This window comes from Culex pipiens, chromosome 3 (genome assembly GCF_016801865.2).
Source record: "Culex pipiens pallens isolate TS chromosome 3, TS_CPP_V2, whole genome shotgun sequence".
In the NCBI taxonomy this organism is placed as follows: Eukaryota; Metazoa; Arthropoda; class Insecta; order Diptera; family Culicidae; genus Culex; species Culex pipiens.
Window position 1 is genome coordinate 126,837,460 of NC_068939.1, and position 27,214 is coordinate 126,864,673.

The following is a 27,214-nucleotide window of genomic DNA, read 5'->3' on the forward strand; positions in this document are numbered from 1 at the left end:
CAAAATATTTTTGAACTAACCCAAGCATGCTAAAAATGATTGCTCTGGTTGAAAAATGACAGTTGAGCCAGTCCGTTTTGCGATGCCTGTCCGTCGGGTTGCATGTTTTTTCGCGTCGTTCGTCGTCGGTGATTTTGTCGGGTGAGTGCGTGCGTGTGTGTGTGTGTGTGTGTGTGTGTGTGTGTGTGTGTGTGTGTGTGTGTGTGTGTGTGTGTGTGTGTGTGTGTGTGTGTGTGTGTGTGTGTGTGTGTGTGAATGTGCGGCTTGCTCTGGTTGTCACGATGACAGTCGAGGCAGTCCGTTTTGTGGTCACCTGTATGTTTGTCTATTCCTTTCTATTGACGTGGCTTTTTTTCTTCTTAGTTAGATTGTAAAGTTCAAATATCGCGATCGTCTTTCTCGTTAGTCAGTCGGGTTTCTTTGTTCTATGATTCGCGATTGTTTCATGGGAAGATTCGTTTTTAATTGCGTTAGCATAATATAAATTATATTTGACCTTTCGTTTCCCGCGAAATCACCTATTAGCATTATAGGGGAAATCTACCCTTTCCAATCAAAAACCTATCTTCGTCATATGGAGAGTTTGATGCTCGATTAAAGCTCCAAAAATACTATTTGGGCTATAAACTTACCAGCAACAGCACCGCCTCGAGTAAGCACGCAAATGTATGCCACTTACTGGCCAAAAAGATCACATTTAATGCACTTTTGATCATAATTTGTATTTTGCGAGACCACTTCTCATCATTTTGTTGGCACACACAGTGACACACACGAGTATCCCTCAAACGCTTAATGAATATCGCCAAAATTAACTTTTCACTTTCGCTTACTTTTTCACGGCGCTTAAGATATGAAATTGCTTCCAACTACCGGCAACTTGTTCTTTTGATCATTATTAAGGCACTCAATTGAAGAATAATCCCGAAAAATGTAATAAATTAGCAAGCGCCATCAAAAAAACAAACGCGCCAAGTCGTTTGACGTTTCAATTTTCACTTTGCATTCCACTCGAAGGCTGAAGAAAACCGAGCGAGAGACGAAGGCAAAAAAGAACAAAGGCTGGCCGTCCACACCACCAGCAGCACAGCCAGCGATGCCAGGAAACTTTCCCTATAAATGCCACTTTTCGTGAGTGTTCGTTTGAACTGTCAGCGCAAATGGCAACACTCGACAGAGTGTTGGAAGAAAAAAGAACTAAGCCGATATTAGAAAAATGGGCGTGGCCCAGTGCATTCGCCTCGATTAGAATACCCTTGGGATTTTTTTTTGTTAAATGCTTGGTAAAGAAATAGAATAACTTTTAGTGAAAGTGAAAATAAACAGAAATGTTCACAAAAACTTGCTCTACTCGTTGGTGTACTTGGTTTTAGTAAAATTCAAGGGAGACTCTAGATTATCCAGCATCATTCAAACACGACCGCTTATTAGGATTAAAATGGGTAGATTTCCCCTAGCTCGTAAAGCACGGTGCCAAATATTGTTTCAACGCGATTGTTCAAGTCCTTCAGATAACTCATAACTCATCAGTAATTAATTGGTCGCTCATCTTATAAAAACTTAAAAGTATAAATAGTCTCAGGTCAACTCTACGTAAATGTGTTACGCTGAGTATAATATTTCACCTTTTAATTACACACAATTTTGATTCTATCTTTCCACAGCCGGCTGTCTAAGATTAAATCATTTGTGCTAAACTCAACACCAAATAACCGGGAATGGTCTCATCCGCATCATCCGATTGTTTGCCTTGAGAATACATAATACATCACCCTATCACTCTACGAAATTCATTGATTATTGGGCCACATCATCATCCTCTATGATGAATCCTGGCCATTACCCTTTCCCACTAACAAAATCCCAAGTAGAAGTAGTTTTTCGGCACACGCGGGGGTGTGGATATCGTATAGAACCCACCCTTGGTAGCAGCCTGTGCTAACTAACATTCCCGTCCCGTTCCCTCGAGATCTACAAACTGACATGGCGGGCGCCGTTGGTGGCCAATGACTGTTTCCTATTAGTAACGGCTCTAGTTTTGATGATCGTGATGTTTTATCTTTTCAGCGCATTCATGCATGCTGTTGATAAGGGAAACATCATTTGATCGTTGAAGCGTATGACCGGTTGTGTTGATAGGATATTACGGTTCTGTTCAGTAACGGAGAAGGACAACCATGGGTGGTCTCTCATGCTCCATGCTCCATGCTCCAACCCAAGCATGCTAAAAATGATTCTATAACCAGGGAAATTGCACTTTAAATTGATTTCAGTAAACTCAGTGATTTTTTTTTGCGACCCTATTTTTAGGCCGATTTGAAGGGGGAAGGGGAGGGGACAAAAACTTCAAATAAAATTTAATTGGGCCAATGTTGAAGTGTAAACAAAGAGTCTATCTTGCTCAAGTCAGTTGATGTTTACTTTAAGAACAAAGGTTAACAAACAATGGTCCGCTAAACACGGGGAACAATTTTTTCGAAAAAAAACCTTTGGCCAGCAGAGGGTTAACTAATATTCTGAAATCGCCCTTTTTTCCAGAGTCCACCACGACTGCTGCGAGGACAGCCCGACGCCGGACAACCACTTCTTCAAGTACGCGGCGCTGACGTACGCCCAGAACCATCCGGTCATGAAGAACGGCAACGACTGCAACGAAACGTTCCCCGAGGGCATCACCAACGGGGCGTACTGGTACGAGCTGAACGGTGGCATGCAGGACTTTAACTACGTGTTCAGCAACTGCTTCGAAATTACGCTGGAACTGAGCTGCTGCAAGTTCCCGCGGGCCAGCGAACTTCCCAAGGAGTGGCATAAGAACAAGCGCTCGCTCATTGAGTACATCAAGCTGGTGCACGTCGGAGTGAAGGTACTGTGGTCTAGTCATGAACTGCTCTACAATGAATCCTACACAACTCTGCAAACCTTAATCCTTTATGGAACTTCTTCAATTTTTCGCAGGGTCTCGTCACGGACAGCAACGGATACCCGATCAAGGACGCCGACGTAATCGTGGACGGCATCTCCCAGAACATCCGAACCACGCAACGCGGCGAGTACTGGCGTCTGCTGGTACCGGGCAACTACAAGATCCGCGTCGAAGCCGTGGGGTGAGACACTATTAGAGTTTTGTTTTTGTACCAGCATTTTCACAAGTGTCCATCCCCCCTCTTCCCCAGCTACTACCCGAGCCAGGAGGTCCCGATCACCATCACGTCGGAGCAGCCGCTGCGCGTCAACTTTAGCCTCAAATCGTACGAAGCCGACGAAGGTAAATAAGGCCGCGGCGGTGGTAACGGTGGCGGCGGCGACGGCAGTGGGTTAGTGGCCGGATTTGTTGTGTCGGTGTCGGTGGGAACTCGCCCCTACTATGATGAGGCTCCAAGCGGCGGCGTCGGCCGCGTCTGCTTGTGTGGAGGTTCCGAGCCGTGTTTTCACTAGAGTTTGGTTTGCTTTAGCACACTTTTCACTTTCGGCGCAGGTTCTGCAGTCGAAAGACAGTTGTAACATCGAAAAAGTTGCGGTTTAAATTCCATGTTGGGTTTGCTTTTTTCATTCCACTGATGTTTTGTTTTGTTTTTTTATTTGGAGGTGGGGAAAAGCCCCTTTGAGTTGTGTCAGAGGACACTCTCTCAGAGAGGCACAAAACCACCTCGTCTTAACGCATCAACAAGTTTACAAACTCCAATGATACAAGACGAGCATACTTAAATCTAACAAATTATTACAATTAACGATTAACATTTATGTCACTTTCCTTAAAAATAATATCACAGATCTTCGCTACAAATTCCTAAGATGATTGAGGACTCGATTTTTGATAGTGTTGCGAGGGAGAGAGAAATCAAAAAAATCAGAACAGGAATTGAAAATACGACACATGCTGGATAGTGGCTCATGATGTCCGTAATTCGTAAGTGCTCGGGGAATCCTCAGAAAGTAGTGGGTGCGGAGAGTGCGCCGGCGTATGTTGAAGTCGATGAGTTCCAAAACTGATGGGCAATCGATTGAGGACTGGAGAAGGTCGGTAACGAATGTTACTTTAGCCACATCACGTCGAGTAGAGAGAAGGTCAAGTTGTAACATTTTGCAGCGCTCGACGTAACATGGAGGATTCAACGGGTCGGCCGGATGTGTTCGGGAAACGGGAAACGATTGTTTTATTTTTGGGGTTTTGGTTGCCAATAAGTTGTAATTAATATTTTTTTTATGATTAAACATAGATAAGTTCAGTATAACCAACATCAAATGCATTTATTTAAGGACAAAACAACTTGACACAATCGCATCACATCATTTGACATTGGAGCAGTTCTGGCTTGAAACACGGAAAAATATTGGTTTGATAAATTTCAACTTTTGTAGATTATTCAATTTACCAAAAAATGCTTTCCAACCTATTGAAAAACAACATTTCTACATATAAATCGAATGTTCTTCCCCTTGTTCAAAGAATCCTCTCTGCGGTTAGCTCAACGCAGTAGGGCTGGCCCCTTTGGTATTTCAAAATTTTGACAGAATGAACTTGTCTTTCCTCAAAATCGAAGTAAGCTACGATTTCTTGGCTTTGGAATTTTGATAATCAATATTTATAGAGTTATCAAAAACCACATTCTGGTTTTGAGTGTCTTCCCCTTAGGCTCAGTTGAATCTGTGGAAAACACGTTTATTTCAGATTTGACCGTATTCATTTTTGTTTCACCGTTCTTCTCGATCAGACGATCAGTAATCGAAAAAGAACTGCATTTTGACTGATGAATCTGAATGTTTGAACCCTTATACTCAGAAATCGTGGAGAAAAAAACTTAAAATGTTAATAAACAGTTTGACAACTGATTTTTTACGGTTTACAACTTTTATTCCGCATAGAGAATGCGCTCTGCATCAGCACGATTATGGACAAGCAATTTTTATGACGAGTGTCCCTTCCCTACCACATGACCAATTTAAAAATTAATAAGACCTTAAGGATTTTTACGCTTGATTGAAACATGCGAAATAAAAAATATTTAAAAAAAAAAACACATAAAAACAACATTTTGATCACAGCTAAATCCGAGTGAAATGTGTTTTCCTAGAAAAAGCGCTCATTCAAACAGAACTGCACTTGAATTGACAAATTCGTATTCACTATTTTGAACAACTGACAGCTGTCAAAATACGAAACCACGCGCTCGGCATGATTTCCTAATGCACAAAGTGATTTGTTTGCCTTTTTTCGGAACCCTCAGCAAACGTCAAACTATATAAAATTACGGGCGGATTTTTTTTTTCGGGAGAGATCCGGAAAGATATCCGGCAGCAATCAATTTGTATTGATTTGACGTTTGCTGAGGGTGTTGGAAAGTTTGGTTATGTTACTGCCTGCAAAAGACAATGAATAATGGGGTTGCAATGTAAACATTATTTTGACAACTGATATTGACATTTGTGTGCATTTTAATTCAAAATCGCTCTAATTAGTGATTTGTGTTTGGATTCAGTGTCCTTCCCCTTGATTTGCAGTCCAATCTGCAGTATAAAGGAGCTAAGCTTGGGGCCTAACCTCAATGGGAAATGGAACTATGACAGCTGTTGAATACTTTTTTGTAATTTGAAAATATCTATGTTTCCATCAACGAATTTGTATCAACTTAAAATGACAGCTTGTCGGATAACGTTGGCGACAAAAGTCTTGTTGATGACAGTGACAACAACGTTATTCCCCGTACGAAATTTGCATGATACTTGCTTGAGGAGCCGACATGCACCACAATTAGCTCAATGTAGAGCAAATTGTCCTTCAAAAGTTACTTTTTGAGCGATACATAAAGGAAGTAGTTTTTTTTTCTCTTGATTGACAATGTTTTATGAAAACTTTTTTTTTTGTTTGCAAAATCTGCATTTTTCCGTGTTAAAAGCACAAATGCTCCAATCACTAACTAACACCACAACAACAATGACACACACACCTGCCCGCAAATACAACCGAAAAATATTCCAGTGAGACATCCCAGGCCCAGGCCAACCCGACGCCGGAATCAGATGACCCGAAAACCCTCGACCTTTCTCCACAACAACAACAACGGGTACGGTTACACGAGAATACAACCACAACCTCCACCATACTACTACGGCAACCAATACAACAACAACATCTACAACAACCCCTACTACTACTACTACACACAGTACTACGCAAACCAACCAAGCCGAAGACCCCTCGACTCGAGACCACAGCCGTCGGAACCGACTGCCGTTTACTACCGGGGATCCCCGTACCAGTGGAGACCGGGCCGGCGACGAACCAGCTCTTTCTTTTACTGAAAAAATATGCTTTGAAAAAAATTGCGACTGAGAAAGCCCCTCGGCACTGTCAGTTTGACAGCTGACGAGGGGTGCTTAAATGCATTTTTTCTTGGTTGCCATTTTTTCGAAAGTGTTGACAGTTGAACAACCTCGAATGTATTTAGTTATTTATTATGAACAAAAAACTTATGTTTAATGCATGTGAAAAAGAACCAACAGAACAAGGTTTACCAAAAACACACTTAAAATGTAAACCAATGCACCCAGTTGAGCTCCTCTTACCAATACACACCCCTCTAACCTCACCAGCCTGTATCGAGCATGCCCGATAATCACACCACTTGCACATACCTATACATATACACATTTTGATGTACAAAACAAAAGAAATAAGAGCAGTGAACAAAATAAAAAAATATTTAAAAAAAAACGAACAAAAATAAACAACTTAATGTTTGCGCGTAAAACGCTAGGTGTTATTGTAAAACTACAAGTAAATCCAAATCCCCTCTTCACGCTGTAAAGTTTATCAAACTTAACCTAAAAAAACGTGCACAAACCTTCTCGTTTTTCTCGAAACTAGCTGAACAATATGCAAATTTCCACTTTTTCAAGGTGTTGGTGTAGCTTCTTCCGATCTTTTCGAAACAGAAAAACAAACCACTAAAACTTGTAAATGCACTCACCCCCTTCACAACCAAAAAACACAATTACACGCAAACTGTGACGATAATGAGAGAACAAACAAGTATTAGTATGAAAGCAAAGAGAACAATAGAAGAGGCAAGATAAACTAAATGAAAACCATCCTTACAGAAACAAAAATGTTGAATTGTAACATACAAGGTCTATTAACGCTCTAACAAGTTATGAAATAAAGCAATTTTCGAAAAGTATCCTCCCCAAAATTGGCTGTTTTATTGAATTTTCAGTTTCTTTTACACGCTTATTTCTTCTTACCACGATCAATTCTCAATTTCGCTGCCGGTGATTGTGAAACACAAAAAACGATCAAAAATGTGTATGTGTGTATGGTGTTTAGAGATATCAAACGGTGCTGCCACGCTTGCTTCAAATACTTCCAAATCAGCATCACTGGCCGGACAGTTAGTGATTAATTTGATAAGAAGGTTGGGTTGCGGTGCCTTTAAATCGATAGTGTACATAGAATAAACCATTCTTACTAACCACCACTACACCGGCTAAGCTAAGGTATAGAGAAAACTAGGTTTTGTGATTAAACTTTACGTAAACTGATTTGTAACTAATAGTTTCAGACAAGACGAAACATCCACGCATCGTGCGGCAGTCGGCGGACCAGTACGGTTTCCTGCAGACGCCCAAGTTCGAGCATCACAATTTTACCGCGATGGAGGCGTAAGTAACTACGTTTTTTTGCTCTAAATATCTCTCAGAACAAGACAGTGAGCAAGAGAGCAACTCTCTTGCCTCCAGATTCCTACCAATTTCGATGCTTTTTTTCTCTCTTGATCTTGCTATAGAGCAAAAGAGAGAGAGTAGCGTGGATATATGAAAAAGACAAAAGTGTTCAAATTCGAACGCCTCGACCGGAACTTTGTAGCAATATGGCTCCAGAACATAACCTGAAACTTTGAGCGTATTTGGTTAAGGTTTAGTACTTCCACCATTGACCTGAAGTTAGTATGCAACTTCTAAAAATTTACTATGGGAAATTTTCACTTTTAACCTCTTCATAGAGAAAGTTTCCCAAAACCCAATCAAAATTTCCTATTCTCAGGTTTCTTATAGTTTTTGATCCGGGGAACAACTTTGTACAACATCGCAAAGCGCTAGTAATTGATCCCGAAAAGATACAGGATATTTTTTGGAGTACGGAAACAAAATTCAACGTTCTCTAAAAATTTGTCTGTATCTTTCCGGGATTAATTCCTAGCGCTTTGCGATGTTCTACAAAGTTGTTCCCCGGATCAAAACCTATGAGAAACCTCTATTCTGAAAAAAATCATACGGCAGAGGAAAACTTTCTCGAAGAAGAGTTAAAAAGTTGAAAATAAATAAATTAAATTTATTGAAATTTCTTTATAACTTCAGATTAAGAGTGGAACAACTAAACATTAACAAAATGCGCTCAAAATTTCAGGCTAGCTTCTGCGGTTATAATGCTACAAAATTTCGGTCGAGGCGTTCGAAATTGAACACTTTTGTCTTTTTCATATATCCGTGAGCCACGCTAAGAGAGAGTCACTCTCTTGCTTACTATCGTGCCTCGTTGTCTTGCGACTGCGAAACTCTTTATCAACAATTGTTTTTTTTTTCAAATTTTGCGCTAAAATAGACTCTTAATTTTGTTTATTGTTTACACATTAATTTGCGTTACTTTTTAGCTCAGAAGTCATTCGAATCTGATTAGGTTTTTTAAATAATTCAAAAATATTCAAATAGTCAGCTTGTTGAAGCAACTATCTTATGAAAGAGCAATATTAAAAAAAAATCTGTTGTTTCATTTAATTGGAACTTTAAGGGCACTTTCTCAATGGTTAGATGATCATTTAGCATATTTTTTTTCGTCCATACAAATCTTTGGCAGCTGTTCATAATTTTTTTTTCGGGATGTTTAATATCGTTATCTTCCAAATGAATCTTCTAATCGATTGGCGTTCATAAAAATTATAAGTAGATAAGGACTTCATATGCAAAAAATTACGCGTTAAAAAATACCGTTTTTTATATTCTCATTAAAATTATTGTTTTTTTTTTTATAATCGATCTCGAAAAATACCGCAAACAAAGTCAAAATAAAATTGATGCATAATCGAATTTGCAATCGAAATGTACTTAAAAGTTTTTTTAATAGAGGGAGGGCACCGTTTTGAAATTGTAGCCATTTGAGTGGCTTGAAGTTGCATGGTAAAATTTCCAAATGGACTCATTCAATCAGAACAGGCATTTTCCGGTCCCATTTGGGCCCCAAAACAAACCTCACAAAATTTGGGAGCGATTAGGTTTGACCCGGCTTTCCGCAAAGCGATTCAAATTTGTTTGGAAATTTGTATTTTAATAATTTTCATTTTTCACTCAATTTGAAAACTAACACCGTAAAAGTATAGTCCTGAATGTCCTCTAAAACTTTACTCAAGAAAGTATGGTCCTATCTTGCTTCTGGAAAATAAAACACAGTTTTCAAAAGAGGCATTTCAAAATAAGTGCTGAAAATTATATTTCTTGCCAACACTGCCAGTACTTCGGTAGATATTAAGAAATCTTATTTTTTAACGTAATAAGGAATCAACCTAGCAAAATGGTGTCTTAGAAAAAGTTGTTGTATATGAATGTGGCATTCATTTAAAATTATTGACATGCAGGGTGACACACCTACAGGGTGTCAACAAAGCCCTAACTTCTACTGGTAACTTTTTAAAGCGTTGGCGTCTTAGGAAAAGTTGTTAAGCTACTTATTCCAAGAAAATTTGACATGGTTGGAAGACAGGGTGGCACATCTACAGGGTGTCAACTCATTTCTAGCTTCTATTTAAGACCTTTTTGATCACTCGAAAGTTCGTAGTTTTGAGAAAATTTAGAGTATTTAAAAAAAGTTGTTATTACATTGAAAATGTATGAAAAAAAATCCCAATCGTTTGATACCCAGATTGTAAAAACTGAAATTTTGAGTTTTTTTTCGAAAATACATAATTTTGTGAAAATTATGAGTGTTTTCAAACAAATTATTTAACATTCGAAATGTATGAAAAAATTCCAATCATTTGTTACCCATATTGCAATAACAATAATTTTGAGTATTTTTTCGAGAAACATTGTATTTTCAAAATACATGGAAAATACGTATTTTTGTGAAAATTTTCATTAAATAATAATTTCAATGGTTAGCTTACATCATCCCGATTCCAAAACACTATAATATTTTGATGTTTGCATGATTTTTCATACGCAATTAGAAATGCATTTTCCTGCGTTGTCTGGGATCGATCAAACATATTTTCAATTTGTGTGGAATTCCAATCCAGCACCACAAAAAGTTTTTGTTTTCGGCGAAAAAAAAAATCTCTTTATTACTTGAATATTTTGGAAACTAATGATTGCAAAACAACTGGGAAGGTGTAAAATGCACTTTAAAACACTTTTTTCATTCAAATGTTGAGAGCATGGCTTGTTTTTTCAATTTTTATATTTTTTTATTATTTTGCATGAAAATTATAAAAATTAAAATGTCAAAAAGAAGGGATTCCCATACAAATTTCCATACAAATTTGAATCGCTTAACGGAAAGCTGGGCCAAAAATCCAATCGCTCCCAAATTGTTGGGGGCCCTAATGGAACCGGAAAATGCCTGTTCTGTAAAATCGTTCATGTCGAGCCAAAGAAAAGCCATCTTAAAATATTGAAGCTGGCACCACTGAACTCATATTTGTCCAAATAACTTACAGCCCTGCAAATGTCAAAGCCCAAACATGACTCTTTTTCAAATTCTAATTTGAACAGTCAATCAAACCTAAACAAAATGAATTTATATTTTACAATAACATGCTAAGTTGTTACCTATTACAGCAAAAAAAGTTTGGGAAAAAGAATTTGACTTTGATTCAAAAATTGTATTTGTTAATAAAATACAATATTGTATATTTTCTTCAAGTTGTAAGATTTTTACAAGCCATAAATTGATCCTCAAACTTATAATTACCATTGAAGATGATGTTCTGCACAATTTTGTTGCAAAATATTTATTAGAAGATGATCAGAACAATTGTCCATAAATTTCAATTTCCCGGGAATTTCGTTGAAAAACTCATTTCTCGAGAATTGAGAACTAAAAGTTGTGAAATGTTTTAAAAATAGTATTTTTTTTGTAATATTGTCCTTTGCTTCATATTTATCCTGGATTTTTTTAAGCCTAAATGAAATAAAATTAATTAGGGGAAATATACCATTTCCAATCAAACACCTATTTTTGTCATATGGAGAGTTTGATGCTCGATTCAAGCTCCAAAAATACTATTTAGGCTATAAACTTACCAGCAACATCACCGCCTCGATTAAGCACGCAAATGTATGCTACTTACTGGCCAACAAGTTCAAATTTAATGCACTTTTGATCATTCTTTCTATTTTGCGAAACCATTTCTCATCATTTTGTTGGCACACACAGTGAAACTCGCGAGAAACTCTCAAACGCTTAAGGAATATCGCCAAAATCAACTTTTCACTTTCGCTTACTTTTTCACGGCGCTTTCAATACAAAACTGCCCCCAATTTTTGGCAACATGTTCTTTTGTACATTAGTTGATCACTCACTTGAAAAATAATCCCGAAACATGTGAATAATTAGCAAGCGCCATAAAAAAAAAACAAACGCGCAAAGTCTTATGACGTTTGACTTTTGACTACCCATTCTAATCGCAGGCTGAAGCAAAAAAAGAACAAAAGATGGCCACCAACACCACCAGCGCGCCTGTTGGAGTAAGCCAGTGATGCTAGGAAATTTTCTCTATAAATGCTACTTTTCGTGAGTGTTCGCTTAAAATTTCATCAATTTTGGCAGCACGAAGCAGACCCAAAAGAGCACTGGAAGTAAAATAAAAACTAAGCTGAAAATAGAAAAATGGGCGTTGGCCAATGCATTCTCGTTTGATTAGAATACATTTTGGAAATATTTTTTTAAAATGCTTGAAAAAGGAATAGGAAAAACTTTTAAGAAAAGTGAAAATAAATGTTCACAAAAAGTGTCTCTACTCGTTGGTGTACTTGGTTTTAGTTTTAGACCACGAATTGCATTAAAATAAGTTTGGGAAATAAGGGGTTAAATGTTCCGTACAACAAATCAATGCATTCTTATTTTGACTGCAATCCACTTTCATGACAATCCAAATCATTTTCAACAGCATCATCCACGAACTGGCCGGCAACTACCCATCCCTGACTCGGCTCTACTCGATCGGCAAATCCGTCCAGCAGCGCGACCTTTGGGTGCTGGAAATCACCCGCAATCCCGGCAAACACATCCCCGGAAAGCCCGAGGTCAAGTACATCGCCAACATGCACGGCAACGAGGTCGTCGGCCGGGAAATGCTACTGCTGTACGCGCGCTACCTCCTCCAGAACTACAACCGGACGGAACGGGTAACGCGACTGGTCAACAACACCCGGCTGCATCTGCTGTTCAGCATGAATCCGGACGGGTACGAAATTTCCGAAATCGAAGACAAGGACAATCTGAAGGGACGAGCGAATGCGAACAACGTTGATCTGAACCGGAACTTCCCGGACCAGTTTGGACGGAATCGGTACAACAAGAAGCAGGAACCGGAAACGCTGGCCGTCATGAACTGGTCGTTGTCGATTCCGTTTGTGCTGTCGGCGAATTTGCACGGTGGGGCGCTGGTGGCCAACTATCCGTTTGATGATTCGCCGAAGGATTTTGCCTACTCGAATGACTATGCGAACCCACGCACGGTGAACAATCCGACCGAGGAGAACGAAATGTTCCAGTACTTGGCGCATACGTATGCTAATGTGAGTAGTTATTGGAATTGCTATTCAAGTTTTTTTTATTATTATCAACAAAATTTCAGTTCTGGAAACAAACGTAAATGTTCATTACAATTTTCGCAGATTAGATCAGCTGTCCGGACACTAATACTCAAATTCCTATGGCGTATTCATTTTCTATTTAGGCGTCATCCTTAAAGTACGTCACGCAAGAGCTTTTGTGTCTTCAACAAAATTGCAAACAAGAATACACCAAATTTCTAACTCTACAAATGATAACTTTGTCCGTACATTCCTTATGTCATAAGACACCATTTCCGTAGTAACAGTTCAATAGGGCGAATCTGCGTTTGTAAACAAGCAGTCTACCCCTTTTTCTCAAGTGACTGTTCACATAACGTAGGAAGAATACAGACTGATTGCTTACAAACGCAGATTCGCCCTATTGAACTTTTACGACAGATTTTGCATCCTTTCAAAATGGGCATGTGAATATGCGAAAATCTGTATCTTGAGAAGAGATTTTTGATCGATTTGATGTCTTTGACTAAGCTGTAGGTTACGATTAGGATTTTTGAAGAGAAAAGCTGCTCGGAATTAAAATGTTCTAATTTTGTATTTGAGTTTCATCACTGAAAGTAAAATTTCTTAAATAAGTACATTTTCATTTTTTTTCTAAAATGTGTGAGGGGGCTTAAAAAGCCAGATTCAAAGCTAGACGGCGACATGATTAAAAAAAAGATATTTGGAAAAACTCGAAAATATTGTCAATAAACTGAAATTGAAAGGTTGAGGAAATTCCTTACAATATTCTATGTTAAAAATGAAACATTTGTAAAATTTTCTGTTCTCTTATATAAAAATAACCTCGGACTTTTAGAATCAAGAGTAACTTTTTGAAAAGGATGTAAACGCTTATGACACTGAAAAAAAAATCATTTTTCACAACTTTAAGAGGCAACCAACAATAATCGACAACGTAAAAAAAAATACTGTACACAATTGTAATTTTTTTCAATTTCAATTCGGTTTTATTGGTGAATAATCAAGATACAATGAGTTATTTTGAAGTGCATAACAGAGTTTTGGAGTTCCTTACAGCTGTGTGTTGCATCATAATCCATTTAGGAACAATTATTTCTTTAACTAAGGCTAGGCTAGTAAGAAAAAACTATTAAAAAAACTTACAGAAATTGCAAAGGAAAGGGGATAGAGGAAGAGAAAGCTTAATACTAGATCACAGAAAATTTATCCTTTGTAGATGTGTTTGATCATCAGTTCCCCAAGGGCCAGGAATTGTTCTGCCTTGTTCCGGCAGCTCCGAAACCGCGTCATCATCTCCCCCGCGAGAGCAAAGAACTCCGGCAGGGTGAAGAGATCTTCCCCGGTGTCTTCTTGCTGGGCCGTACTGCCGCTACCGGCAGCGACCACGCTGGCGAACGAACGCCCCCAACCAGGAGGGAACGCTGAGTTTTCCGCTGGAACCGTACGCTGTCCAGCTGCAGGAACGGCTGCGCTCGTACTTCGCTGAGGAGGGTGGGACGCTTTCTTCTTCCTCTTTTCCTGCTCCTCGAGGTAGGCCTTGCGCGCGACGCATCCGCGGTAATTGCCGGTATGGTTGCCGTCACAGTTCGCGCACTTTATGCGCGGCTTGGTTTGTTCTGCCTTGTCCCCCAAGTCCGGCTTTCGTGGCAGTGCGCACGCCTCCGAGAGGTGTGACTCACCGCACTTCACGCAGCGGGGCCGGAGGTTGCAGTTCCGCGAGCCGTGGCCGAATTTCTGGCAACGGTGGCATTGCGCTACGTCCGTCGGGTTCTTGGTGTAAAACCGCCAGTTTACCCAAAAACCGTCCAACGTTTTAGTCCGCCGCAGGTCTTGGATCTTGACGGTGCCGCGGTCGAAGTACAACAGGTACAGTGTGTGTGTACCTGTTACCGTTGTCTTGCGCGAGAGCACTTTAATCTCCCGCGGTTTTATTCCGGCGTCCGAAAGGTGACCCTTCAGGTCGGAGATCGGACGGTCTTGATAACCCTGCAAGACGACCTTAACAGGGGGCTTCTCGGGGTTGAATGTGTAGAAGTTGAAGTTGCTACGCTTCAATTCTTCAAACACCAGGTCGAAATTCTTTTTGGTCAGTGTGATCACTTGCACTGCCGACTTACCGATTTTCAGACAATATCCGAGGCCTTCCAGCAACTCGTCAACATCGTCCGCTAACGTGTCCAAAACAAAAATTGGAGGTGGTCTACGTTCCGCTGGAGAGTTGTTCTTTTTTGACGTCGGCACTTTTTTCCGTGCACGACCATCATCGTCGTCGTCGTCGTCGGTAGTGCTGCTACCGTCAGAGTTGTTATTTTCTTCGTCGTCACTCAGCATCTGGAACTCGTTCCTGATGGGGATGTTGGCGGATGTTGATGTGCCACTGGTCGTGGCACCGGAAGTACCGGAACGGGTTCGCACTGGTGATCTTGGGACATATCCAGGATGTAGTAACTTTTTGTCGATGCCTTCAGCGCTGACGCTCCCCTGCGCGATGGCGGCCGACACGGCGTTGGTTTGTTTACCTTTTTGCACACGGCCGGTAGACGAACTTCGCGGGTTTTTCGAGGCCGCACTCGAACTGCCACGGCCACGGCCGGCCTTTGGCATGCTGGAGAAGCAAACTCGCGGGTAACCACAATCAATTACGGCGAAAAAAATCGAAAAAACGATGGAGCACTGAGCACTAGCTGCATGCTCTCGTGCGTACACGGAGGGAGCTGCAATTGTAATTTTAAAGAAACGATATCCTGTATTTTCTCATCTTTTTCGAAAACTCTTGTTTTGTTTTATTCAATAATTTTCCAAGGAACATTTTTTTTTTTGAAAAAAAATAGCTCGGGTACAGGGATGCCAGGTACACAGATTTGTCTGTGTTTCACAGTTTCGGCTCAAGGTTTTGGTTCCGTGTGCATGACGAAGGGCAATTTTCTAAAATTTCAATTAAAAAAAATATTTTTGTGTATATCAGAAAATTGAAAACATAACATTTTCAAATGTTAAGCTAGATTTTTGAAACTTCTTACTATTTTTCTCAAATAGCCAAACTAATCACCATTCTTTTGCGTCTAAGACAGCTAAAATCGGATTGAATGGTGCGGGCTATGATTTTTTTGAAAAAAGGGGTTTTGCGAAAAATGACGAAAATTGCAATTTTTCGGACCCTAATTGCCAAATAAAAAAATACTGGTCTAATTGGGTCCTAAAATGAAGATTAGATTGCTGATATTATTGTTTACAGCGATAAAGCTTATTTTTCTGAGTACAATGACCCTTTGTACGACCACAAAGAGTTTGAAGTGGATTTTTAAATCAATGTTGATAAATTAACCTCGTGGTCCCTCTCGACAGAAAAGCTCCTACTTGACAGCTCGTTCCAAGGGGACCATAGTTGATCCATCGAAAAAATGTTGTGTTGTCAAAATTTTTTTTTTTCGAATCATGCTGTTTTCGTGGGGAATTGCTTTATAAAAACGTTACTTAATCCACCCGTAGGTGGTTGGTGCCTTCCTCAAATTTAAAGGGTGCTATCCAAAATAGACACAAAAGGGCGGTGTTTTTCAGTGTTTTATCAATTTGACTCATTATTCATACCACTAGATTGGGTAGTCAGATCTTCATATTGCAGGGCACTTATGTGCTTACAACTTATGATAGGGTAGTCAGACCTCCAATCCAATTCGTGCTCGTTGGAAAGGTCTTTTAATTACCTATCCAAAGATAGGTCGCATGATATATTTGGACAACGTTTTCATCAAAATATCTGAACTCTGGCCTCCAAAAAATGCATAAATAACACTTAAGTGCTTATAACTTTTGCTGGGGTCGCCAGATCTTCGATGTTTTTAACGCTTTGGAAAGGTCCATTACCAAGGTGATTACCTATCCAACGACAGGTCGCATGATGTATCCGCAAAACGTTTTTATCAAAATATCTGAGATCCGGCCTCCAAAGAGTGCATAAATAACAATTAAGTTCTTGTAACTTTTGATAGGGTTGTCAGATCTTCAATGTCTTGGATGCGTTGGAAATGTCGTTTGGTTACCTATTCAACGATAGGTCGCATAAAAGATCCGGAAAACGTTTTCATCAAAATATCTGAGATCCCGCCTCCAAAAAGTGCATAAATAACACTTAAGTGCTAATAACTTTTTATAGGGTTATCAGATCTTTAGTGTTTTGGACTCGTTAGAAAGGTCTTTCAAATACCTTTCTAAAAATGTATAGCATTACGGCCTTTCTTACAAAAACTACCCTTTTTACAATCTTGCGAACTTTAGTCAAAATTGTTTTTTTTAGCATAACTTTTGATGTACTTTACTAAACATAATGGTATGAAAATATGACCTAAAAAAATATGAAAATATGACCTGTAGACGGATCTAAAAACACAGATCCGGACAAAATCGGTCAAGCCTGTTTCGAGAAAAAAAATCTACGTCCATCCACACACACAGACATTTGCTCAGAATTTGATTCTGAGTCGATAGGTATACGTGAAGGTGGGTCTACGAGGCCTATTTAAGAAGTTCAGTTTTCGAGTGATTTTATAGCCTTTCCTCAGTGAGGTGAGGAAGGCAAAAATGTCAGTTATTATTTAATTTTGTATTTTTTTTTAACGGTGCACCAGAGCATTTGCTCCATGATTTTAGTTACAGACATTTAAGTATCTTCAAACAACGGGAACTATCGATTTAATTTTTGATTCATCCCCTAAAGTACAGTCTACCAAATATTTTAAAACAGCGTTTGACTAGTTTTACAATCAGATTTTTGCAGAATTGGGTTCGTAAGACTGAAAATTTTGATACACTGAAACCCCGATGGTTTGACACCAACTGTTGTCAAACGAACGGGGTCACTTTTTAGTTTGACACCCCTTTTACACGGAGTTTACGCACACTACCAAACGTATGTTTTGATAGTGTGCGTGAGCGCCGTGTAAAAAGTGACAGTTCGTCACTTTTTAGTTTGACTTTGACCAACCAACGGTGTACAAACTAAAAAAGTGTCAAACGAAAAAGTGACCAACCACCGGGGGTTGAGTGTATAAGAAGGCAACAACTGTTTTGCCTTTTTTTGCACCCAAGCGAAATTTAAAAATCGGGTTGAAAATTGTCATATTTGAAGGCCACGTGGTTTATGCACGATCTCTTGTAAAAAAAACTGTAAGAAATGATGTAAGGAAATCCCCAAGCACCAAAGAAAAACTTTAAAACGGTGTACCTAACACAAAACTTTTTAAAAACTAAATTATTTTCCACTCAGGCCCACACAACGATGCATCTGGGTCAACCCTGCCCCAGCTACCTGCGCGAAAGCTTCAAGGACGGCATCACGAACGGCGCCGCCTGGTACTCGGTGACCGGCGGAATGCAGGACTGGTCCTACATCGTGGGCGGTGCATACGAACTGACACTCGAAGTCGGCTGCAACAAATTCCCCAAAGCGGATGAGTTGCCTGCCTTTTGGAACCAGAACCGGGAAGCGCTGATGCGATACGTTGAACAGGCTCAACACGGAATCACCGGGTACGTGAAGAGCACCATTGGCCATCCGCTGGCTCATGCTACTGTTGAGGTGAACAACATCCAGCACGTGACGTTCACGACGGCTGAGGGCGATTACTTCCGGTTGCTGCTGCCGGGGCTGTACAACGTGACGGCCGATGCCGCTGGGTAAGTGTTTCTTGAACGTGTCTTGTTGTCAAGATATTGAAGGTATTTTTTCCCAGCTACGAACCCCAAACAGTCCAGGTGCAGATCTTACCCGAAGCGAATGGTCCCGTTACGGTGGACTTCCTGCTGATGCGTGACGACCCTCAGCACTGGTCCTCGGCGTACGACTACCGAACGCTGGCCAACGTGGTCAAGACGCGCTACCACACGGACGTTGAGATCAAGTCCATCATTGGGGAGTTTGAGAACCAAAACTACAAAACCGCTTCCGCAGAATTGGCTGACAACGAAGTGTCCATGGTGTACCCTTCCGTCAAAATCACCGACAGTGTAAGTTTAACAAAACTTCTCTTCAAAATCAAATCAATAAACGTTCAATTTCTCCTTAAAGATCGGCACCCCGGAGGAAACCAAGCTGCACATCCTGATCCTGTCCTCACTGTTCCAAAGCACGGCGATCGGCCGCGAAATGGTCATCAACCTGGCGCGGCACGTCCTGGCCGGCTACAACATTCCAGAGCCCCCAATCCTCAAGCTGTTGAAAAACGCCGTCCTTCACTTTGTCCCCGTCAAGATTGACTCGGAGCAGCTGCTGGAGCAGTTCCACGCCAACGCTAGCGTTTGTGATCCCACCGTGAAGGAGGAGCTGGCCGATAAGCTGCTCAGTGCCGAAACGGACCACCAGAAGGACATGCTGCTGCGGATGCTGCAGGAGGAGGAGTACGATCTGGCGCTGAATTTTGCCGCAGGAGGGAATGATGTGTTGTGAGTATTGATTTGAGATTGTTTTGTAATTATTTGTAATTGGGTAATTCTCCGACAACTCACACAGCAGTTGCCCCGACCCCTCTTCGATTTGCGTGAAACTTTGTCCTAAGGGGTAACTTTTGTCCCTGATCACGAATCCGAGGTCCGTTTTTTGATATCTCGTGACGGAGGGGCGGTACGACCCCTTCAATTTTTGAACATGCGAAAAAAGAGGTATTTTTCAATAATTTGCAGCCTGAAACGGTGATGAGATAGAAATTTGGTGTCAAAGGGACTTTTATGTAAAATTAGACGCCCGATTTGATGGCGTACTCAGAATTCCGAAAAAATGTATTTTTCATCGAAAAAAAAAATACTAAAAACGTTTTAAAAATTCTCCCATTTTCCGTTACTCGACTGTAAATTTTTTTGGAACATGTCATTTTATGGGAAATTTAATGTACTTTTCGAATTTACGTTGACCCAGAAGGGTCATTTTTTCATTTAGAACAAAAATTTTCATTTTAAAATTTCGTGTTTTTTCTAACTTTGCAGGATTATTTTTTAGAGTGTAACAATGTTCTACAAAGTTGTAGAGCAGACAATTACAAAAATTTTGATATATAGACATAAGGGGTTTGCTTATAAACATCACGAGTTATCGTGATTTTACGAAAAAAAGTTTTGAAAAAGTTGGTCGTCATCGATTATGGCCGTTCATGCTCACCTGCGACAGACACGGACGGCGAAACAAAGAGAAACGTAAAAAGTAACTTTTTCAAAACTTTTTTTGTAAAATCGCGATAACTCGTAATGTTTATAAGCAAACCCCTTAATTTAATTGTCTGCTCTACAACTTTGTAGAACATTGTTACACTCTAAAAAATAATCCTGCAAAGTTAGAAAAAACACGAAATTTTAAAATGAAAATTTTTGTTCTAAATGAAAAAATGACCCTTCTGGGTCAATGTAGATTCGAAAAGCACATTAAATTTCCCATAAAATGACATGTTCCAAAAAATTTTACAGTCGAGTAACGGAAAATGATCCTGCAAAGTTAGAAAAAACACGAAATTTTAAAATGAAAATTTTTGTTCTAAATGAAAAAATGACCCTTCTGGGTCAATGTAGATTCGAAAAGCACATTAAATTTCCCATAAAATGACATGTTCCAAAAAATTTTACAGTCGAGTAACGGAAAATGGGATTTTTAATCGTTTTAAAACGTTTTTAGTGTTTTTTTCGATGAAAAATACGTTTTTTCGGAATTCTGAGTACGCCATCAAATTGGACGTCTAATTTTACATAAAAGTCCCTTTGACACCAAATTTCTATCTCATCACCGTTTCTGACTGCAAATTATTGAAAAATACCTCTTTTTTCGCATGTTCAAAAATGGAAGGGGTCGTACCGCCCCTCCGTCACGAGATATCAAAAAACGGACCTCGGATTCGTAATCAGGGACAAAAGTTACCCCTTAGGACAAAGTTTCACGCAAATCGAAGAGGGGTCAGGGCAACTTTTCCCGATTTCGTGTGAGTTGGTAGAGAATTACCCAAATGTCAGTGACTTGAACCATCACAAACCAAGGGTTGATTTTCTCAAACCTAAAAGTCATCACATTATAAAGATGATAGAGGTAATTTTTAAGTGGGAGGATCAAGTGAAATATCTTGGTCTTGCTTTTGACAAAAACCTTACTCTACAAAACACAAAAACCTTACATTGAAAGTATACAGGTCAAATGTAACAAATATATTAAATGTTTGTATCCACTTATAAACAGGAATTCTAGACTTTGTCTCAAGAATAAACTGTTAATTTATAAACAAATTTTCAGTCCTGCCATGCTGTATGCTGTGCCGATCTGGACAAGCTGTTGCTTAACCAGAAAGAAAAAAACTTCAGAGGATTCAGAACAAAATTCTGAAATTTCCTCCCTGGTTCAGCACCAGTAAACTTCGTCAATTAGCCGAAATTGACACTTTGAGATAGCAGAAGTTATCTTGCAAGTACTAAAGAAGTTATCTTGCAAGTACTAAAAATCAAAAAACATCGCTGCAAGATAACTTTTTAGCACAGAAGTTATCTTGCAGCGATGTTTTTTTCTAAAATCATCGAATCTGTAAGATAACTTTCTGCAAGATAACTTCAGCTCAAAAATGCGAGATAACTTTCTGCAAGATAACTTCAGTTCTATTTCTGCAAGGTAACTTCAGCTCGATTTTTGCAAAATAACTTTCTTCAAGGTAATTACAGCTCATTTTTTTGCAAGGCAATTTTTTGCAAGATAACTTCAGTTGGTTTCATGGAATAAGGCTGCAAGATAACTTCAGTTGGTTTCATAGAACCAGACTGCTAGGCAATTTCGAATTTATTCAGAATAATTGTAGGAATATTTTTAAGAATAAATAAAATAAATTCCCTTCTAAAATTTTTACTCGCAAGATAACTTCAGTTGGTTTCATGGAATAAGGCTGCAAGATAACTTCAGTTGGTTTCATAGAACCAGACTGCTAGGTAATTTCAAATTTATTCAGAATAATTGTTGGAATATTTTTAAGAATAAATAAAATAAAATAAATTCCCTTCTAAAATTTTTACTCGCAAGATAACTTCAGTTGGTTTCATGGAATAAGGCTGCAAGATAACTTCAGTTGGTTTCATAGAACCAGACTGCCAGGTAATTTCGAATTAATTCAGAATAATTGTTGGAATATTTTTAAGAATAAATAAAATAAAATAAATTCCCTTCTAAAATTTTTACTCGCAAGATAACTTCAGTTGGTTTCATGGAATAAGGCTGCAAGATAACTTCAGTTGGTTTCATAGAACCAGACTGCTAGGTAATTTCAAATTTATTCAGAATAATTGTTGGAATATTTTTAAGAATAAATAAAATAAATTCCCTTCTAAAATTTTTACTCGCAAGATAACTTCAGTTGGTTTCATGGAATAAGGCTGCAAGATAACTTCAGTTGGTTTCATAGAACCAGACTGCTAGGTAATTTCAAATTTATTCAGAATAATTGTTGGAATATTTTTAAGAATAAATAAAATAAAATAAATTCCCTTCTAAAATTTTTACTCGCAAGATAACTTCAGTTGGTTTCATGGAATAAGGCTGCAAGATAACTTCAGTTGGTTTCATAGAACCAGACTGCCAGGTAATTTCGAATTAATTCAGAATAATTGTTGGAATATTTTTAAGAATAAATAAAATAAAATAAATTCCCTTCTAAAATTTTTACTCGCAAGATAACTTCAGTTGGTTTCATGGAATAAGGCTGCAAGATAACTTCAGTTGGTTTCATAGAACCAGACTGCTAGGTAATTTCAAATTAATTCAGAATAATTGTTGGAATATTTTTAAGAATAAATAAAATAAAATAAATTCCTTTCTAAAATTTTTACTCGCAAGATAACTTCAGTTGGTTTCATGGAATAAGGCTGCAAGATAACTTCAGTTGGTTTCATAGAACCAGACTGCTAGGTAATTTCAAATTTATTCAGAATAATTGTTGGAATATTTTTAAGAATAAATAAAATAAAATAAATTCCCTTCTAAAATTTTTACTCGCAAGATAACTTCAGTTGGTTTCATGGAATAAGGCTGCAAGATAACTTCAGTTGGTTTCATAGAACCAGACTGCTAGGTAATTTCAAATTTATTCAGAATAATTGTTGGAATATTTTTAAGAATAAATAAAATAAAATAAATTCCCTTCTAAAATTTTTACTCGCAAGATAACTTCAGTTGGTTTCATGGAATAAGGCTGCAAGATAACTTCAGTTGGTTTCATAGAACCAGACTGTTAGGCAATTACGAATTTATTCAGAATAATTGTTGGAATATTTTTAAGAATAAATAAAATAAATTCCCTTCTAAAATTTTTACTCGCAAGATAACTTCAGTTGGTTTCATGGAATAAGGCTGCAAGATAACTTCAGTTGGTTTCATAGAACCAGACTGCTAGGTAATTTCAAACCAGACTGCCAGGTAATTTCGAATTAATTCAGAATAATTGTTGGAATATTTTTAAGAATAAATAAAATAAAATAAATTCCCTTCTAAAATTTTTACTCGCAAGATAACTTCAGTTGGTTTCATGGAATTAGGCTGCAAGATAACTTCAGTTGGTTTCATAGAACCAGACTGCTAGGCAATTTCGAATTAATTCAGAATAATTGTTGGAATATTTTTAAGAATAAATAAAATAAATTCCCTTCTAAAATTTTTACTCGCAAGATAACTTCAGTTGGTTTCATGGAATTAGGCTGCAAGATAACTTCAGTTGGTTTCATAGAACCAGACTGCTAGGTAATTTCGGCTTATTCAGAATAATTGTTGGAATATTTTTAAGAATAAATAAAATAAATTCCCTTCTAAAATTTTTAATCGCAAGATAACTTCAGTTGGTTTCATGGAATTAGGCTGCAAGATAACTTCAGTTGGTTCTAAAATTTTTACTCCCAAGATAACTTCAGTTGGTTTCATGGAATTAGGCTGCAAGATAACTTCAGTTGCTTTCATAGAACCCGACTGCTAGGTAATTTCGGTTTATTCAGAATAATTGGTGGAATATTTGTAAGAATAAATAAAATAAATTCCCTTCTAAAATTTTTAATCGCAAGATAACTTCAGTTGGTTTCATGGAATTAGGCTGCAAGATAACTTCAGTTGGTTTCATAGAACCAGACTGCTAGGCAATTTCGAATTTATTCAGAATAATTGTTGGAATATTTTTAAGAATAAATAAAATAAAATAAATTCCCTTCTAAAATTTTTACTCGCAAGATAACTTCAGTTGGTTTCATGGAATTAGGCTGCAAGATAACTTCAGTTGGTTCTAAAATTTTTACTCCCAAGATAACTTCAGTTGGTTTCATGGAATTAGGCTGCAAGATAACTTCAGTTGCTTTCATAGAACCCGACTGCTAGGTAATTTCGGTTTATTCAGAATAATTGGTGGAATATTTGTAAGAATAAATAAAATAAATTCCCTTCTAAAATTTTTAATCGCTAGATAATTTCAGTTGGTTTCATGGAATTAGGCTGCAAGATAACTTCAGTTGGTTTCATAGAACCAGACTGCTAGGTTATTTCGAATTTATTCAGAATAATTGTAGGAATATTTTTAAGAATAAATAAAATAAAATAAATTCCCTTCCAAAATTTTTTACTCGCAATATAATTTCAGTTGGTTTCATGGAATTAGGCTGCAAGATAACTTCAGTTGGTTTCATAGATCCAGACTGCTAGGCAATTTCGAATTAATTCAGAATAATTGTTGGAATATTTTTAAGAATAAATAAAATAAATTCCCTTCTAAAATTTTTACTCGCAAGATAACTTCAGTTGGTTTCATGGAATTAGGCTGCAAGATAACTTCAGTTGGTTTCATAGAACCAGACTGCTAGGTTATTTCGAATTTATTCAGAATAATTGTTGGAATATTTTTAAGAATAAATAAAATAAATTCCCTTCTAAAATTTTTATTCGCTAGATAACTTCAGTTGGTTTCATGGAATTAGGCTGCAAGATAACTTCAGTTGGTTTCATAGAACCAGACTGCTAGGCAATTTCGAATTAATTCAGAATAATTGTTGGAATATTTTTAAGAATAAATAAAATAAATTCCCTTCTAAAATTTTTACTCGCAAGATAACTTCAGTTGGTTTCATGGAATAAGGCTGCAAGATAACTTCAGTTGGTTTCATAGAACCAGACTGCTAGGCAATTTCGAATTTATTCAGAATAATTGTTGGAATATTTTTAAGAATAAATAAAATAAAATAAATTCCCTTCTAAAATTTTTACTCGCAAGATAACTTCAGTTGGTTTCATGGAATAAGGCTGCAAGATAACTTCAGTTGGTTTCATAGAACCAGACTGCTAGGCAATTTCGAATTAATTCAGAATAATTGTTGGAATATTTTTAAGAATAAATAAAATAAAATAAATTCTCTTCTAAAATTTTTACTCGCAAGATAACTTCAGTTGGTTTCATGGAATAAGGCTGCAAGATAACTTCAGTTGGTTTCATAGAACCAGACTGCTAGGTAATTTCAAATTTATTCAGAATAATTGTTGGAATATTTTTAAGAATAAATAAAATAAAATAAATTCCCTTCTAAAATTTTTACTCGCAAGATAACTTCAGTTGGTTTCATGGAATAAGGCTGCAAGATAACTTCAGTTGGTTTCATAGAACCAGACTGCTAGGCAATTTCAAATTTATTCAGAATAATTGTTGGAATATTTTTAAGAATAAATAAAATTAAATAAATTCCCTTCCAAAATTTTTTACTCGCAATATAATTTCAGTTGGTTTCATGGAATTAGGCTGCAAGATAACTTCAGTTGGTTTCATAGAACCAGACTGCTAGGCAATTTCGAATTAATTCAGAATAATTGTTGGAATATTTTTAAGAATAAATAAAATAAATTCCCTTCTAAAATTTTTACTCGCAAGATAACTTCAGTTGGTTTCATGGAATTAGGCTGCAAGATAACTTCAGTTGGTTTCATAGAACCAGACTGCCAGGTAATTTCGAATTAATTCAGAATAATTGTTGGAATATTTTTAAGAATAAATAAAATAAAATAAATTCTCTTCTAAAATTTTTACTCGCAAGATAACTTCAGTTGGTTTCATGGAATAAGGCTGCAAGATAACTTCAGTTGGTTTCATAGAACCAGACTGCTAGGTAATTTCAAATTAATTCAGAATAATTGTTGGAATATTTTTAAGAATAAATAAAATAAAATAAATTCTCTTCTAAAATTTTTACTCGCAAGATAACTTCAGTTGGTTTCATGGAATAAGGCTGCAAGATAACTTCAGTTGGTTTCATAGAACCAGACTGCTAGGTAATTTCAAATTTATTCAGAATAATTGTTGGAATATTTTTAAGAACAAATAAAATAAAATAAATTCCCTTCTAAAATTTTTACTCGCAAGATAACTTCAGTTGGTTTCATGGAATAAGGCTGCAAGATAACTTCAGTTGGTTTCATAGAACCAGACTGCTAGGCAATTTCAAATTTATTCAGAATAATTGTTGGAATATTTTTAAGAATAAATAAAATAAAATAAATTCCCTTCCAAAATTTTTTACTCGCAATATAACTTCAGTTGGTTTCATGGAATTAGGCTGCAAGATAACTTCAGTTGGTTTCATAGAACCAGACTGCTAGGTTATTTCGAATTTATTCAGAATAATTGTTGGAATATTTTTAAGAATAAATAAAATAAATTCCCTTCTAAAATTTTTATTCGCTAGATAACTTCAGTTGGTTTCATGGAATTAGGCTGCAAGATAACTTCAGTTGGTTTCATAGAACCAGACTGCTAGGCAATTTCGAATTAATTCAGAATAATTGTTGGAATATTTTTAAGAATAAATAAAATAAATTCCCTTCTAAAATTTTTACTCGCAAGATAACTTCAGTTGGTTTCATGGAATAAGGCTGCAAGATAACTTCAGTTGGTTTCATAGAACCAGACTGCTAGGCAATTTCGAATTTATTCAGAATAATTGTTGGAATATTTTTAAGAATAAATAAAATAAAATAAATTCCCTTCTAAAATTTTTACTCGCAAGATAACTTCAGTTGGTTTCATGGAATTAGGCTGCAAGATAACTTCAGTTGGTTTCATAGAACCAGACTGCTAGGTTATTTCGAATTTATTCAGAATAATTGTAGGAATATTTTTAAGAATAAATAAAATAAAATAAATTCCTTTCCTAAAATTTTTACTCGCAAGATAACTTCAGCTGTCAGTTTTCACTTGTAAATTGTAGTGTAAACTTTGACCATTCGATGATTTCTAAATATAGAACATTTTAGTACATCTGTGTCATTACACTGAAAAAAACTAACTCGTCGGTTTAATAAAACTGCTTAATCGATGAATCGATATTGACGTTTATTCTACTTAACCTTACAGTGAGTCGAATAATTGTTAGTACATTA

The 27,214-nt window shown here is 37.4% G+C and overlaps 1 protein-coding gene across 1 annotated transcript in view; it reads left to right on the forward strand.

Moving 5' to 3' along the window:
* LOC120414381 (carboxypeptidase D) overlaps positions 1 to 27,214 on the forward strand; it is an 86,731-nt gene that overhangs the window by 25,502 nt on the left and 34,015 nt on the right. The window contains exons 3-10 of the mRNA XM_039575551.2: positions 2,539 to 2,866; positions 2,959 to 3,107; positions 3,177 to 3,268; positions 7,557 to 7,662; positions 12,162 to 12,792; positions 18,077 to 18,486; positions 18,543 to 18,816; positions 18,878 to 19,251. Of these exons, the coding sequence (XP_039431485.1) occupies positions 2,539 to 2,866; positions 2,959 to 3,107; positions 3,177 to 3,268; positions 7,557 to 7,662; positions 12,162 to 12,792; positions 18,077 to 18,486; positions 18,543 to 18,816; positions 18,878 to 19,251 (2,364 nt within the window). The remainder of the gene's footprint in view (positions 1 to 2,538; positions 2,867 to 2,958; positions 3,108 to 3,176; positions 3,269 to 7,556; positions 7,663 to 12,161; positions 12,793 to 18,076; positions 18,487 to 18,542; positions 18,817 to 18,877; positions 19,252 to 27,214) is intronic.